Raw genomic sequence first — 12,146 nt, 5'->3', positions numbered from 1 at the left:
CCTTAGCCCCAAACAATGGGGTGGTCATACTTGAGAAGTATCCACCTTAACAAAGATCACAATCTACGGACCGGCAATGAAGTCCTTAAACAAAGCGCTCGCTAGGGAGGCAACTCTAGCACATCATCGGTAGTATTTCTTGCTTGAGTAGTTTTTTTGTAGTGAATAAAGACTTTTAATCTTTTTGGGAGGAAGGGAGGTGTTCGGAGTTGGAAGTGTGAAGAAAGAGTGAATGTGATAGAGAGCAGTTTCTGTCCAGAAATTGCAGTTCATTTTGGGTGACTAAATTTTCAGATTTACATGTTATTTTGAGCTGAATTTTTTTGTAGACATTCCACTATGTGTCTACTGTCTTGTTCCAAAATTTCAGACCCTTTGAGTCCTTGTAACTCCAGTTATTCAATGGTCAATGCATGAAGGTCAGAACAGAGACAGCTACTGTAGAGTGATTTTGGGAAGCTACACCCTCTACATATTAAGTTATTTGGAGCTCAAATTTTCCAGAGATGTATCTTCACATGTCCTCTATATGTTGGTACAAAATTTTTTGATTTGAGCCTCTCTAGCTTCGGATATGGTGTTCCAAGCAACAGGGGCCAGAAACAGGGCACAGCAGAAACTGCAGAACAGATTAGTGAGTTTGGAGGCCAACGATTTTTGACTCAGAAATTATATTTCAGTTAAATTTTACCTTAAGGTAGCCTTATGAGTCTAGTTTCATATCTCATTGGTCTCACCCTCTTTGCACCTCTGGAGCTTCAGATATTACAGTTTTGGTGACTGAGGGTCAGCAGAAAACTTCTTGACAGATTGGCAAGTTTGACCAGCTTTAATTTTCATTTCAATTGGAGATAGGTGGCTTACCTTATATGGATAGAAATCTCTCTGAGTCTACTTTCTATTCCATAAGGTCTCACTTATTTATCTATTTCTGAGTTTGAGATATGGGTATTTGAAGACAGAAAGGTCATTGCTGGAAGTCTTCTGCACTCACTAGTTTTGTTCACTAGGGTTGGTTGGACTTCTTGCACTTCAATCCTTCAATGGAGGTTAATGTATGGGCAGTCGTGAGGTTTTTGGATGTGGTCAAGGCCATGATCTTAATGGAGGACCTTGTCCTTATTCTTTGGTGGCCTATTTGTGACGCATTGCTCTTTGGACACTATATATTTCTCAATGGAGTCGATCTTTCTTAAGCACCTTGAGCTATTATAGAGCATACGTTAAGGAAGTCAAGGCCTTGTGCCTTGAGGTTGGTGTCTCTTATTGGTCTTCTCCGAAGGTCGTGAGCAATGGAGGTTCAACAAAGGGGGTTTTTCGTATCTTTTCTCCACATTTAGATTTTCATTTTCATAGTTAGTTTTTGTGCCTTCGCCCGGACTTCACTCTCATGCCTAAATCCGACATGGATTTAGCTTTCGAGCTCACTTTACAACATTGAGGACATGTTGGTTTTAAGTGTGGGGGTGAGGGCTCGGGCGCCTACGAAAAAAAAAAAAGCTTTATGTAATTATTTTTTTAGTGGTTAATGCCTTTTTCCAACCCCAATGACGAGTCATGGACTTAACTTGTTATGACTGTGGATAAATTAAGCATGATCTAGGGTTTTGACTTTGTTTTGTGATTAAGTGTATAAGTGATCTATGCTTGACTATATGTGTGCACATAGCCTATGGTTAGGTTGGTTCATCATAATTAGAGAAGCATATAGATTATTCGATTAACTTGCATGCCTTATTTGTGAGCTTTTGAGCCTAATATCTATAGTGTATGCATCGTTCATTCACTTATTCTTTCATGTGTGTACAATTTCATGACATTGCGTATCTAGAACTTGCTTGAGACCTCTCGAGGCTACTTGTAGCTTGCGACATGATAGAAAGGATGGAGGCATTAGGACTATATACCACCATGGCCAAAGAAGCATGTGCCCAAAGATATTTACCACTAGATTGCCACTTTGAGCCTATATATATTGTTAGCCTTTTTGTTCATTCGCACCACAAATTCCAACCTAGCCTATACACTTTTATCCTACCTGTCCATGGTAGTTGGTGAAGTGATTCGAGAGAATGACTTTATGTTTTATGCTTCAAAAGAAAGAGAAAAGTCAAAAGTGTGAGGTTACAAAAGAATAAGTGTGGGGGTGAGTGATTTGTATAGAAAAGAAAGTTCTCAAAAAAAAAAAAAAAAAAAAAGAGAGAGAAGAAAGTTTGTGAAAATAGAAAGGAAGTTCAAGGAAAAGAAAAGTAGAAAAAAAAAAAAAAAAAAAAAAGTTGTGTAAAGAAAAAAAAAAAGAGTATTACATAGTATAGTGTGGGTTGTACATTGGGATTAGAGTGAGTGAGTTAGCATTTGAAAGCAAAGTCATATATCTCTACAAGAGAGAGTTGCTTCACCGATTTCCAAGGACTTTGTCTTTCCTTATCCTTCATTTCTATTAGCCACTTACCCTTAGCCTCATTACAACCAAATAAAAGACCTCTTAATCTTGAAAGTTGTGAGCTACCTAGCGGAGATGAGATCAAAGAGCAAGCATATGGCGGCGCATGTTGTGAAATTGCTTTTGAGTGAAACACATATAGCCCCTAAACACTTGAGCTGTAATATGTAGTGAACCTATGTGAGTTTAGCGGGTTATGTTGGGTCTTCTATGTGCCTATTTGATTATGGTGGATTGATTTGACACGTGGTCAACACATGCATATACTTGAGCATCTATTACATGTGCATCTTAATTGCCTTACAAATTCAAAAATCATATGTTGTGCTTACATCTACTTCATGGTCATGTACATAATTAGTTCTCCGAGGGTTATGGTTGGAAAGACTAATACTACACTATCTTTATGTTTGTGAGTTATTAAATTTTCGGATTATATTTCATTTAGTTTGCTTGAGGACAAGCAAAATTCAAGTGAGGGGGTGTGATTACACGCATTTTTATGCATGTAATTGTATTTAAAACACTAGAAATAAGTTAATCCTCAAGTCAATTATTATGTAATTAATCTATTTTTATTTATTTTGTAGGAAATATGCAGAGTTGTGGATTTCGGAAGAAATTGTGCAAAAATGGAGCTAATTGGAGTTATCGACAAAAAGACGGAAAGTCAACAATGGTCAGCGAGTCAATGCAAGCAAATATGTGAATAACATTGGTTTGAGCTCGGAGAAAGCAACAGAAGAAAAAGAAAATTGAAGCAAGGTCGTATTAATTAATTATTTGATTAATTAATCCTTGTATTAATTAATTAAGGGATTAATTAATCAACCTCAGCCAAAATTTCATGTATAGCAATTAAACCATAATTGCTTAATTAGCTTGAGTATTGGCTAGCTAGCACGTGCCAGACCATCCTTCCTTTCTCCTTATCCACTCCTAGGCTGCCACGTGGCAGCCCATTCCATCCTTCCCTCTTCCTGCACGAACAGCCAGCCATATATATATATTAATCCCTATCTCTTCCGGGGAGGATACCAGCGCCGAAAACACAAAAAACAGAGGCAGCCCCTTTGGGCTGCTCTCTTTCTCAACCTCTCCTCCTCCCTCTTCATTTTCTTTAGTTTTATTTTGGGAATTTAGAAGGACTCACTCAAGGCTTCAAGGGAATCATCATCAAGAGCATCACACCTCTATTTTGGGTAGTTGGGTGAAGAAATTGCTTGGTTCATACTGGCCCATGGCTAGGAGTGACCAAACTAACTCTCCCCTCTCTTCCTTATTATCTATTCCATAATTTTATTTGCTATTGATGATGTATTTAACTATGGATAGTGAGTAGTTCAATTTTGGGAGTTAGGGTTGTGAAGCCCTAACTCATCTTGTATAAATATTGATGCTTTAATTTTAATAAATGCAATTTCCATTGTGTATGCTTTAAATCCGAATTTATTGGTCCTTAGAAGCATGTTTCTAGGCTTTGTCACCCTTTGAAATTATGTTGTGGGCAATTGTGATGAATGGATTGATAAATTGACAACTTATTGGTCTTGTTGCATCTAGGATTTAAGTGTGGTAACCATTAGCTAGCTTAATTGTAGCTAAGCTTGCTTGGGTCTCTATTATCTTGCACTCTAGGCCTCTAATTTTGGATATTGCGGCCTTAACCGGCGTAATGCCCAAATTAGAGAGTTGATTGTGGCCTTAACCGGCATAGTCAATACACCGAAAGGATAATTGGTTTAGTAGCCTTAACCGGTACTAGATACGGGACTTGACACATATAGGAAATGCATGCATTTGTAAAATTGGCATTGATATTTGCAAGATAGTTAGTGTGAATCACCTGACACTCCCATGTTTCCATTAATTTGAAAACCAAAATTTAATTTTCTAGTTCGTTAATTAGTTGTTTAGTTTACTTTTCGGTTGCGTTTAATTTAGTTAATTCACAATTCAAAACTCTCTACAATTTTCGACTCATTTGTGCATATCCACCACTAGGCTCTTAGTTTTGATTAGGCTTTGGTGAAAACTAAAGCCGAGCATTGCTAAGGCTTGATGCCTTAGATTAGCATTTTTATTTTTTTTTCTTTTTTTCTTTTTTCTTTATTTGCTTAGTGACTCTAGTTCCGACTATCCAAGGATTCTGGGTTAGCCACTAATCCCCGTGGTACGATAAACTAAGGTCCAAATACTTCCCTTACTTGACAACGATTTGTACGCTTGCGAGAGTTTATGAGTCAAGTCACAGATCAATGATCAGAGCCAAGGAAAAAAAAAACTGTAGATACAAAAATTACATTGCCTTGATGCGTTCTTATGGTTTGATATCAATAATGAAGCACTGAATCCCACTTGGTCAATATTAAATACAGAATTCCTAAACTCTAAAACACACGATATGAAAAGAGAACTTTGAAAAGAAAACCCAAAATAAAGGAGTATTGCACTTACCTCTCGCAATGGAATGCAGGAGAAAGTGAGATAGAAGACTCAGCTAAAGTTTTGAACTTTTGATTAGATCTCCCTGCACATCGCCATTGAATTTAAAGACTGAAGACTTGTGTTTTTTTGTTTCATAGCAGAAGCGGCCAAGAACAAGATGGAGAAAGCGGGGAAACGAAACCAAGAGCGGCAACATAAAACTCAAAAAAAAATTGGAGATAGAAAACCTGAATTTATTGTAGGCCATTAGATGTTAAGTTGGACACATGTCGTGATCTGGAAGAAAGCTCAGGCAGCTCAGGTCTCTAATTTGCTCAGGAGAGGATCCTCTCCCCTAAAAGAAAAGCTTTTTGGGATCAAAAGATACACAAAATGCCAATTTAAAAAAAAAAAAAAAAGGCCCAAAATGCACATTCAATTGTTACCTTCAATTTTTTTTTTTTTTTTTGCGAAACTATGAAAGATAGAGGCAAAAGAATTGACAAATTGATGTCTAAAAAAAAGGGGACATGTGACACGTCTTTTTATGAGAGAGTATGCGCCTCACGGCTCGCGTAAAAATCACTATCAAAGAACTAATAAAAATCACTATCGCGTAATTTTTTTAATTAAAAAATATATATAAATATATAATAATTTTTTTTGGAAAAAAAATAAAAATTTAATAAATATGTTCCTGAATGGACCACGTGGCCTCAAAGAAACTCATACAAACTGTGTTTCTTTGCATACTTAATGGTGTGACATGCCATACTTCCGTGTAGTCTTTCTTCTCTGTGTGTGGAAAATTCAGCTTCCAAGAAAGTTGTATATAACCTTGAAAAATGTCATTGAAAAAAAAAAAATATAACATTGAAAAAGACTTCTTAACCATAAAGCATATGCCCAGTGTAAGCACGAATGCTCAGTTTTTAATTTATTCATTGATGTCATAGTTGATGACCCGGTCGAGCCTCACCAGGATCAAAAACGGAAGAAAAGTCTTCAAGTTTTGTCTTTAAGTGCTAAAACCATTAATTTAAGCCCTTGACAAACTTACACCATACATCAATACTAGTTTGATCAATCTGTACGTGGCCAAGTACTTACTTCTTCCTCTAGGTTCTCTCCTCTGTGTGTAAATGGCTTTTCATCTTCTATACCTTCTTTGCTTCATCGTTCTCGCGCTTCTTTGCTTCATACTGCCAAATATCTCTTTGTCAATTGCCGAAGAGGTAGAAGGCGGTCCGTGTGGGTTCAACAGCTTGTATGTGCCAGGACAACCTTGTCAATGTCCACGTGGTTACAGTTTTATTGATCCAAATGAGGAGCCCAAAAGATGCAAACAGGACTTTGTTCCACAAAGCTGCAACGCACCGGCTGATGATTTTTATTTGCACGAGATGGAAAGCACTAATATGCCTTTTTTGGATTATGAGCATTTTCAAGGGGTGACTGAGGATTGGTGCAGACAGAAATGCCTAGAGGATTGCTTTTGTGCTGTTGCCATTTTCAATACCGCCTTAAACTGTTATAAGAAGGGACTCCCTTTTAATAGTGGGACGATTGATCCTAGTATTTATAATGGGACGAAAGCTCTTTTCAAAATAGGGAAAGACAATTCTACTTCAGAAAAGAAAGATAATTCAACTTTGATCATTCACCAAAAAAAAAATTATTCAACTTTGATCATTGTTGGATCAGTGCTCCTTAGTAGCTTGGGGATTCTGAACTTCCTCTTACCTCTGATCACATATGTGGTTGTTTCTCGAATGTATTCTAGAAAAGCTGTGGCGGTTCCTCCTAATTACCAAGGCATGAACTTGAAGTATTTCACTTATGAGGAGCTAAAAGAAGCTACGCATGAGTTCAAGGAAGAACTAGGCCGCGGTGCTTCTGCCACAGTTTCCAAAGGAGTTTTAGCATGTGACAAGGGAAAATGTGTTGCGGTCAAAATTTTAGACGCGAAGCAGGTTAGAGAAAGTGATTTGGAATTCAATGCTGAAGTGAGGGCAATTGGGAGAACAAATCACAGGAATTTAGTCCAACTACTTGGATTTTGCAACGAGGGGCAGCACCGAATTCTTGTGTATGAGTTTATGAGCAACGGTACTCTAGCAAGCTTCCTTTTCGGAGAGACAAGGCCGAATTGGTACCAAAGAAGGCAAATTGCATTGGGGACTGCCAGAGGGCTCTTGTATTTGCATGAGGAGTGCAGCAGCCTAATTGTACATTGCGACATTAAGCCTCAAAACATTCTTCTGGACGACTCATTCACAGCAAGGATCTCTGATTTTGGATTAGCCAAGCTTTTGAGACTGGACCAGACTCGAACTATTACAGGAATTAGGGGAACAAAAGGGTATGTGGCACCCGAATGGTTCAAGAACTTACCTATCACAGCAAAGGTGGATGTCTACAGCTTTGGTATTTTGTTGTTAGAGATCATTTGCTGCAGGAAGAAATTCGACGAAGAAGCAGAAGATGAAGATCAAATAATACTTGCTGACTGGGCATATGACTGCTATAAGCATACGAAACTACATCTTTTGTTGGAGAAAAATGATGAGGCAATTGAAGACATCAAGATGATGGAGAAGTACGTGATGATCGCAATGTGGTGCATTCAGGAAGATCCATCACTCAGACCTACCATGAACGAAACCATTCATATGCTTGAAGGAACTGTTGAAGTCTCAAAACCACCAGATCCATCTTCTTAATTACATAAGTTCCATACTTTTAGACCCTGCACATTAGTTTGTGATCGATTCAAATTATTACAATAATGTTTGGCAATGCATGTATAATAGTTTTGGGATTACTGTTTAAGATTTCTCAATGTAAAGATTGAGAAATGCATGACAATCTATTAGTACAATTGAAAGAATACATTCTTCTGCTTTTCTTCATTTTTCATAGAACTCTTTCATGGAATCACGAGCCAGGTTCTGATCGGGACCGGAATTCATCATTGAAGTACCAGAATCTTTATAGGCTCTAGATCCTGATAATCATCTCGCTGTGTTCGTTGTGGTGCTAAGAGTAAGCGGTGGTTTTTGACGGTTTCGCTGCTGTCTAATCATAATTCGATTCAAGCTCTCATCTCGCGCTGTGAGATTTTTGTGCTTTAAAGATCTTTGATGCTAAATTTTGGTTCAGTCATTTCGTCGAACATATCATCTGCATCTTATATTTTCTTCAAGAGTTGGAGTTTTTCTTGAATTGATCTTGTTCGAGTTCAAGGATTTGATCATTCTATGTTCCTCTGGTTTTTGTGCACTCGAATTTTGGTATCTTCTTTACTCTACCTAAATCTAGGTTAACTGTTCTTGGAAATTACATGTTATTTAGACATTTTGTGGTGCTCTTACTTGATCGTGATCTATCGTGTGATGTTAGTATTCTCAGAAATTTGCATATGAAATCCCACGAAGGGTGTTGAAAATATAGTCTACATGTTATACTTGGTGAAACCTCTGATATTTGTTTTGTGAATCATATACATATCCGGCTAAGGGTTATCTCTGCATATCTGTATATTTGAAGGCGTAAATCCCACAAAGGGTCATATATACATCATTGCTTACTCTGGTTTATAATCTACAATTTAGCTTGAGCAGATATTTTTATTATTTTTATTTTTTTTATAGTATAAATATCTGTACTTGCATGACAATCTATTAGTACAATTGAAGGCTCTGTATTCTATTTCGTTTTCCAGCTTCGTCTCTATTCTTCTGCTTTTCTTTATTTTTCATAGAACTCTTCAAAAAAAAGTGATTTGTTTATCCAATACCAAGCTTATGTTTTAATATATCCAGTACTTATTTGATTACTTCGGAACAATGTCAAGTGCAGATGATGGAACGATTGAAAATATGATATGGCTTTAAAGCTTTAATCCATCCTCGCGGAATTTCTCATAAATTGCTCTGAACTTATCGGTTTCACTCCTTAAGGAATCCTCAAACTCTTTGGAGATCGTAGATAGTGAATTCATGAATTCATATTCATCATACATAGTGTTTGAGCCCAAAAGTAATTTTGGCAAGATCCTTTAGTGGATTTAGCATAGCGGGCCGATACCTGCGGCCTAAAAATAAGTCTACTTGGGTTTGGGTTACAGCTTCACCCATTCCAAGATCCATAAGGAAAACGAACCCTTATTGGAGTCAAGTAGCGGAGATTGGATAGGAAACTTCAATCAATAATCCTTCTATGGCAAGGAACAGTCGAAACCCTAAGTATAAATACCAAGTTTCAAGGACGTATCAACAACAACTCTTCAATCAACTAATCTCTCAGATTATCAAGCCTCCCCGGAGCAAACCTTCAACCTAGTTGAAACCCGGCGACCGCACTTCTAGTCCTAGTCTCCCCAGGAGCCGACTGTTAGTGCTACTGCCACCGATACTACCAGCGAAGCAAGGGTAACGCCCTCGCAACCCAGCGAAGCTAAAGATACGCTTTAGCAAACCCGTGCTTTCTCCAAACTTCCCAGTGATTGCTCTGCTTAGTCTACAACACTAAGTATCGATTCGGTGACGCGAAGAGATCACAACCAAAGCCCTTACCCGTAAGGCAAGAAGTCCTTTTTCCGGAAGGCATAGAAAAGAGCCTTGTGACGAGGTTGATGCTCTCCTCGTCAGCAACGCTTGAAGAAGAAGTCAGATCAAGGGATTCCCCGACGACTGCACCCCACGGTGCTGGCACGCCCGCACACACACTCAAAAGAGACAGTTTGTACCATACTGGTTTTGGAGCCAAACACATAGACTTCAGTTTATCCTCAACTTCAATCTTCAATTCATCCTCTAGCTCCTTTTTGACCAAGGAATAACAATTCCTTACTTTTGTGGAACGGAACTTCACACACACATTCATTGAACAAAAAAAAAAGAACTTTGACGATGGCAATCAAAGGTTGTTGAGATTGGTTCTCATGAAAAAGAAGTAATGACACATGAAAAAGAAGTAATGACACACAAGTGTTAAAGTTGCAAATATGTTTGACAATTGACATAGTTGGTGTAGAAAACATTGTTCCATGTTTCAGACTTTCAGGTAGTGCATATGTGGGTAAACTCACATCTTATCTTCTTTACACTGTTCTGCAAACTCACATAGATTTCTCACTATAATTGCATAGGTTGTTCTTAGCTTTTCTGGTCCAACATCTTTTGTAAAGTCACATATATAGCCGGATTCACTATAATTGCACATTATGTTCTTTATACTGTTCTTCTGAAAAGTTACATAAATTCCTCACTATAATTGCATATGTTGTTCTCACCTCTTCTGATCCAATATCTTTAGCAAAGTCACCTTATCTTCTTTTATACTGTTCTTCAGCAAAGTTACATAGATTCCTCACTATAATTGCATATGTTGTTCTCAACTTTTTTGGTCCAATATCTTTAGCAAAGTCACATAGCTGAATTCACTATAATTGCACCTTATCTTCTTTATACCGTTCTTTTATAAAATCACATGAATTCCTCACTATAGGCATAGGTTGTTCTCCTTGTCTGAAACTTTTATATAATTGAGGCCAGTCCCATATAATTGAGAAAGATGAAGTGAATGAGTTACTTTTTGAAACATGATTCATCAAGTTTGTTTTCTTTTGTTGAAATTGCTTCATTATGATTTTTCCTCACCTAGATTCGTTTTGAGGGGATTTCTCCTCACCCGTTCTAAAAAACGCTAGGCACTAGTCGGGCGGTGACCAGGGGACTAGGCGGTTTTTATTTTTAAAATTTTTAAATTATTTTTATGATATATAATTATATAAATAAATATATTTAAAGTCTAACAATTAATTACAAGTTTAAAAATAGTCAAAAAATAGTATAAGATTAAGAATTTAGCAATCACACGTGTTATCCTTTCATTGATATGAGTGCAGTCTTGGTAGGTGTGTTATATCATCAGTGCACTCTTTTGGTAGGTGTGTTATATCAGTACACGTTAGTGCAATTTAGCTAAACGGGTATGATTGCTACACGTCTGCTTGCTACATGTCTGCCAAACTGCAAGTACACACAAACATATGCTTCTGTAATATTAGCGAATGAAAAGTCCTTTGCTGGGTTCCAATTTCTCTCCGTCTCTTCTATTCCTTCGCCCGACTGCACTCTCCCGCTTTCTCCTACACCCAAGCGGCCTCACTGAAATCGAACAGATCGATTGAAAACATTAAACCCAGACATTCAACGATTTCAACCCAGAAATTCATGAGAGATAGAGAGAGTCAGTCAGTCAAGGTCCTCAAGGAGAGAGGTTGTGCAGCCTTGCCGGAGAGAGGGAGAGAGGCCGTGCCGGAGAGAGAGATATAGAGAAGAGAGACGGCGACAGTGAGTTTAGGTTTCGACTTGGACTGTTTGAGAGTTTGAGTTCGATATTCGATGTTTTACCCCATTTGAGTTGAAAAAAAAAAAAACAGCAGCAGTAGCGCCCAGGACGACCCGCCTAGCCCGACTAGGCGGCCGATTTTCAGCCCGGCGCCCAGCTTGATCGATTAGCCTAAAATCCGAACAGTATGGAGGTGCCTAGCGCCTAGGCGGCCGCCCAGGCCGATTTTTAGAACCTTACCCGGGTCTCCCTCGAGGGGATTACTCCTCACCGAGATTCTCCTAACTCAAATTTCCCTTCAAGGGATTACTCCTCACTTATATTCGTCTTAATGAGATTTCTCCTTACACAGATCTGCCTTGAGGGAATTACTTCTCAACTAGATTCGCCTTTTAGGAAAATTATCTCCCCTAAATTCGCCTTAAGGGGATTTCTCCTTACCCAGATTTGCCTTGAGGGGATTTCGCCTCACCCAAATCTAACTTTAGAGGTTTCACCTCGAGATATTTTTCCCATACAGGTAGCAAGCGCTGCCTTTCTATTAGGTCGATCATTTCCTGACTACAAACCGTTCTTAAAATTTTACACCCCCACATAACCTCTATATTCCATAATGTATGTTCCTCTGTAAATAATTGAGTAACTTTTTGATTTTTTTTTTCTCTTGTCAGATTTTACAGTATTTCTTCATTTTATTGATATATATCTTAAATATTTAATATATCATCAAATATTTAACGATATCGGAGAAATTTCGTAAAAATGGTAAAAGATAAAATATTTTTCCTTTATCATAAATTGATTACTTCGAAAAGAGATATTTCTGTTGAAGGATATCAGGATTATGTGTGCCTTAGCAAACTAGGATTACTTTCTAAAGTTGTAATAGGAGAGAATGTTCTACATTCCTAGTTCTAAT

The 12,146-nt window shown here is 37.8% G+C and overlaps 1 protein-coding gene across 1 annotated transcript; it reads left to right on the top strand.

The window, feature by feature from the left end:
* Window positions 1-5,860: 5,860 nt before the first annotated feature.
* Window positions 5,861-7,782, top strand: LOC133731694 (G-type lectin S-receptor-like serine/threonine-protein kinase LECRK2). Its single transcript, XM_062159092.1, has one exon. The coding sequence runs from the start codon at window positions 6,013-6,015 to the stop codon at window positions 7,591-7,593; it is 1,581 nt and encodes a 526-aa protein (XP_062015076.1). The 5' UTR covers window positions 5,861-6,012; the 3' UTR covers window positions 7,594-7,782.
* Window positions 7,783-12,146: the final 4,364 nt, after the last annotated feature.

Source organism: Rosa rugosa, chromosome 2 (assembly GCF_958449725.1).
Source record: "Rosa rugosa chromosome 2, drRosRugo1.1, whole genome shotgun sequence".
Taxonomy (NCBI): Eukaryota; Viridiplantae; Streptophyta; class Magnoliopsida; order Rosales; family Rosaceae; genus Rosa; species Rosa rugosa.
The sequence above is the reverse complement of the archived record's forward strand: the minus strand, read 5'-3'. Positions and strand labels throughout refer to the sequence as shown.

Excerpts from the sequence above, each read along its gene's own strand:
- LOC133731694 (XM_062159092.1), top strand. The coding sequence starts at position 6,013 with ATGGCTTTTCATCTTCTATACCTTCTTTGCTTCATCGTTCTCGCGCTT.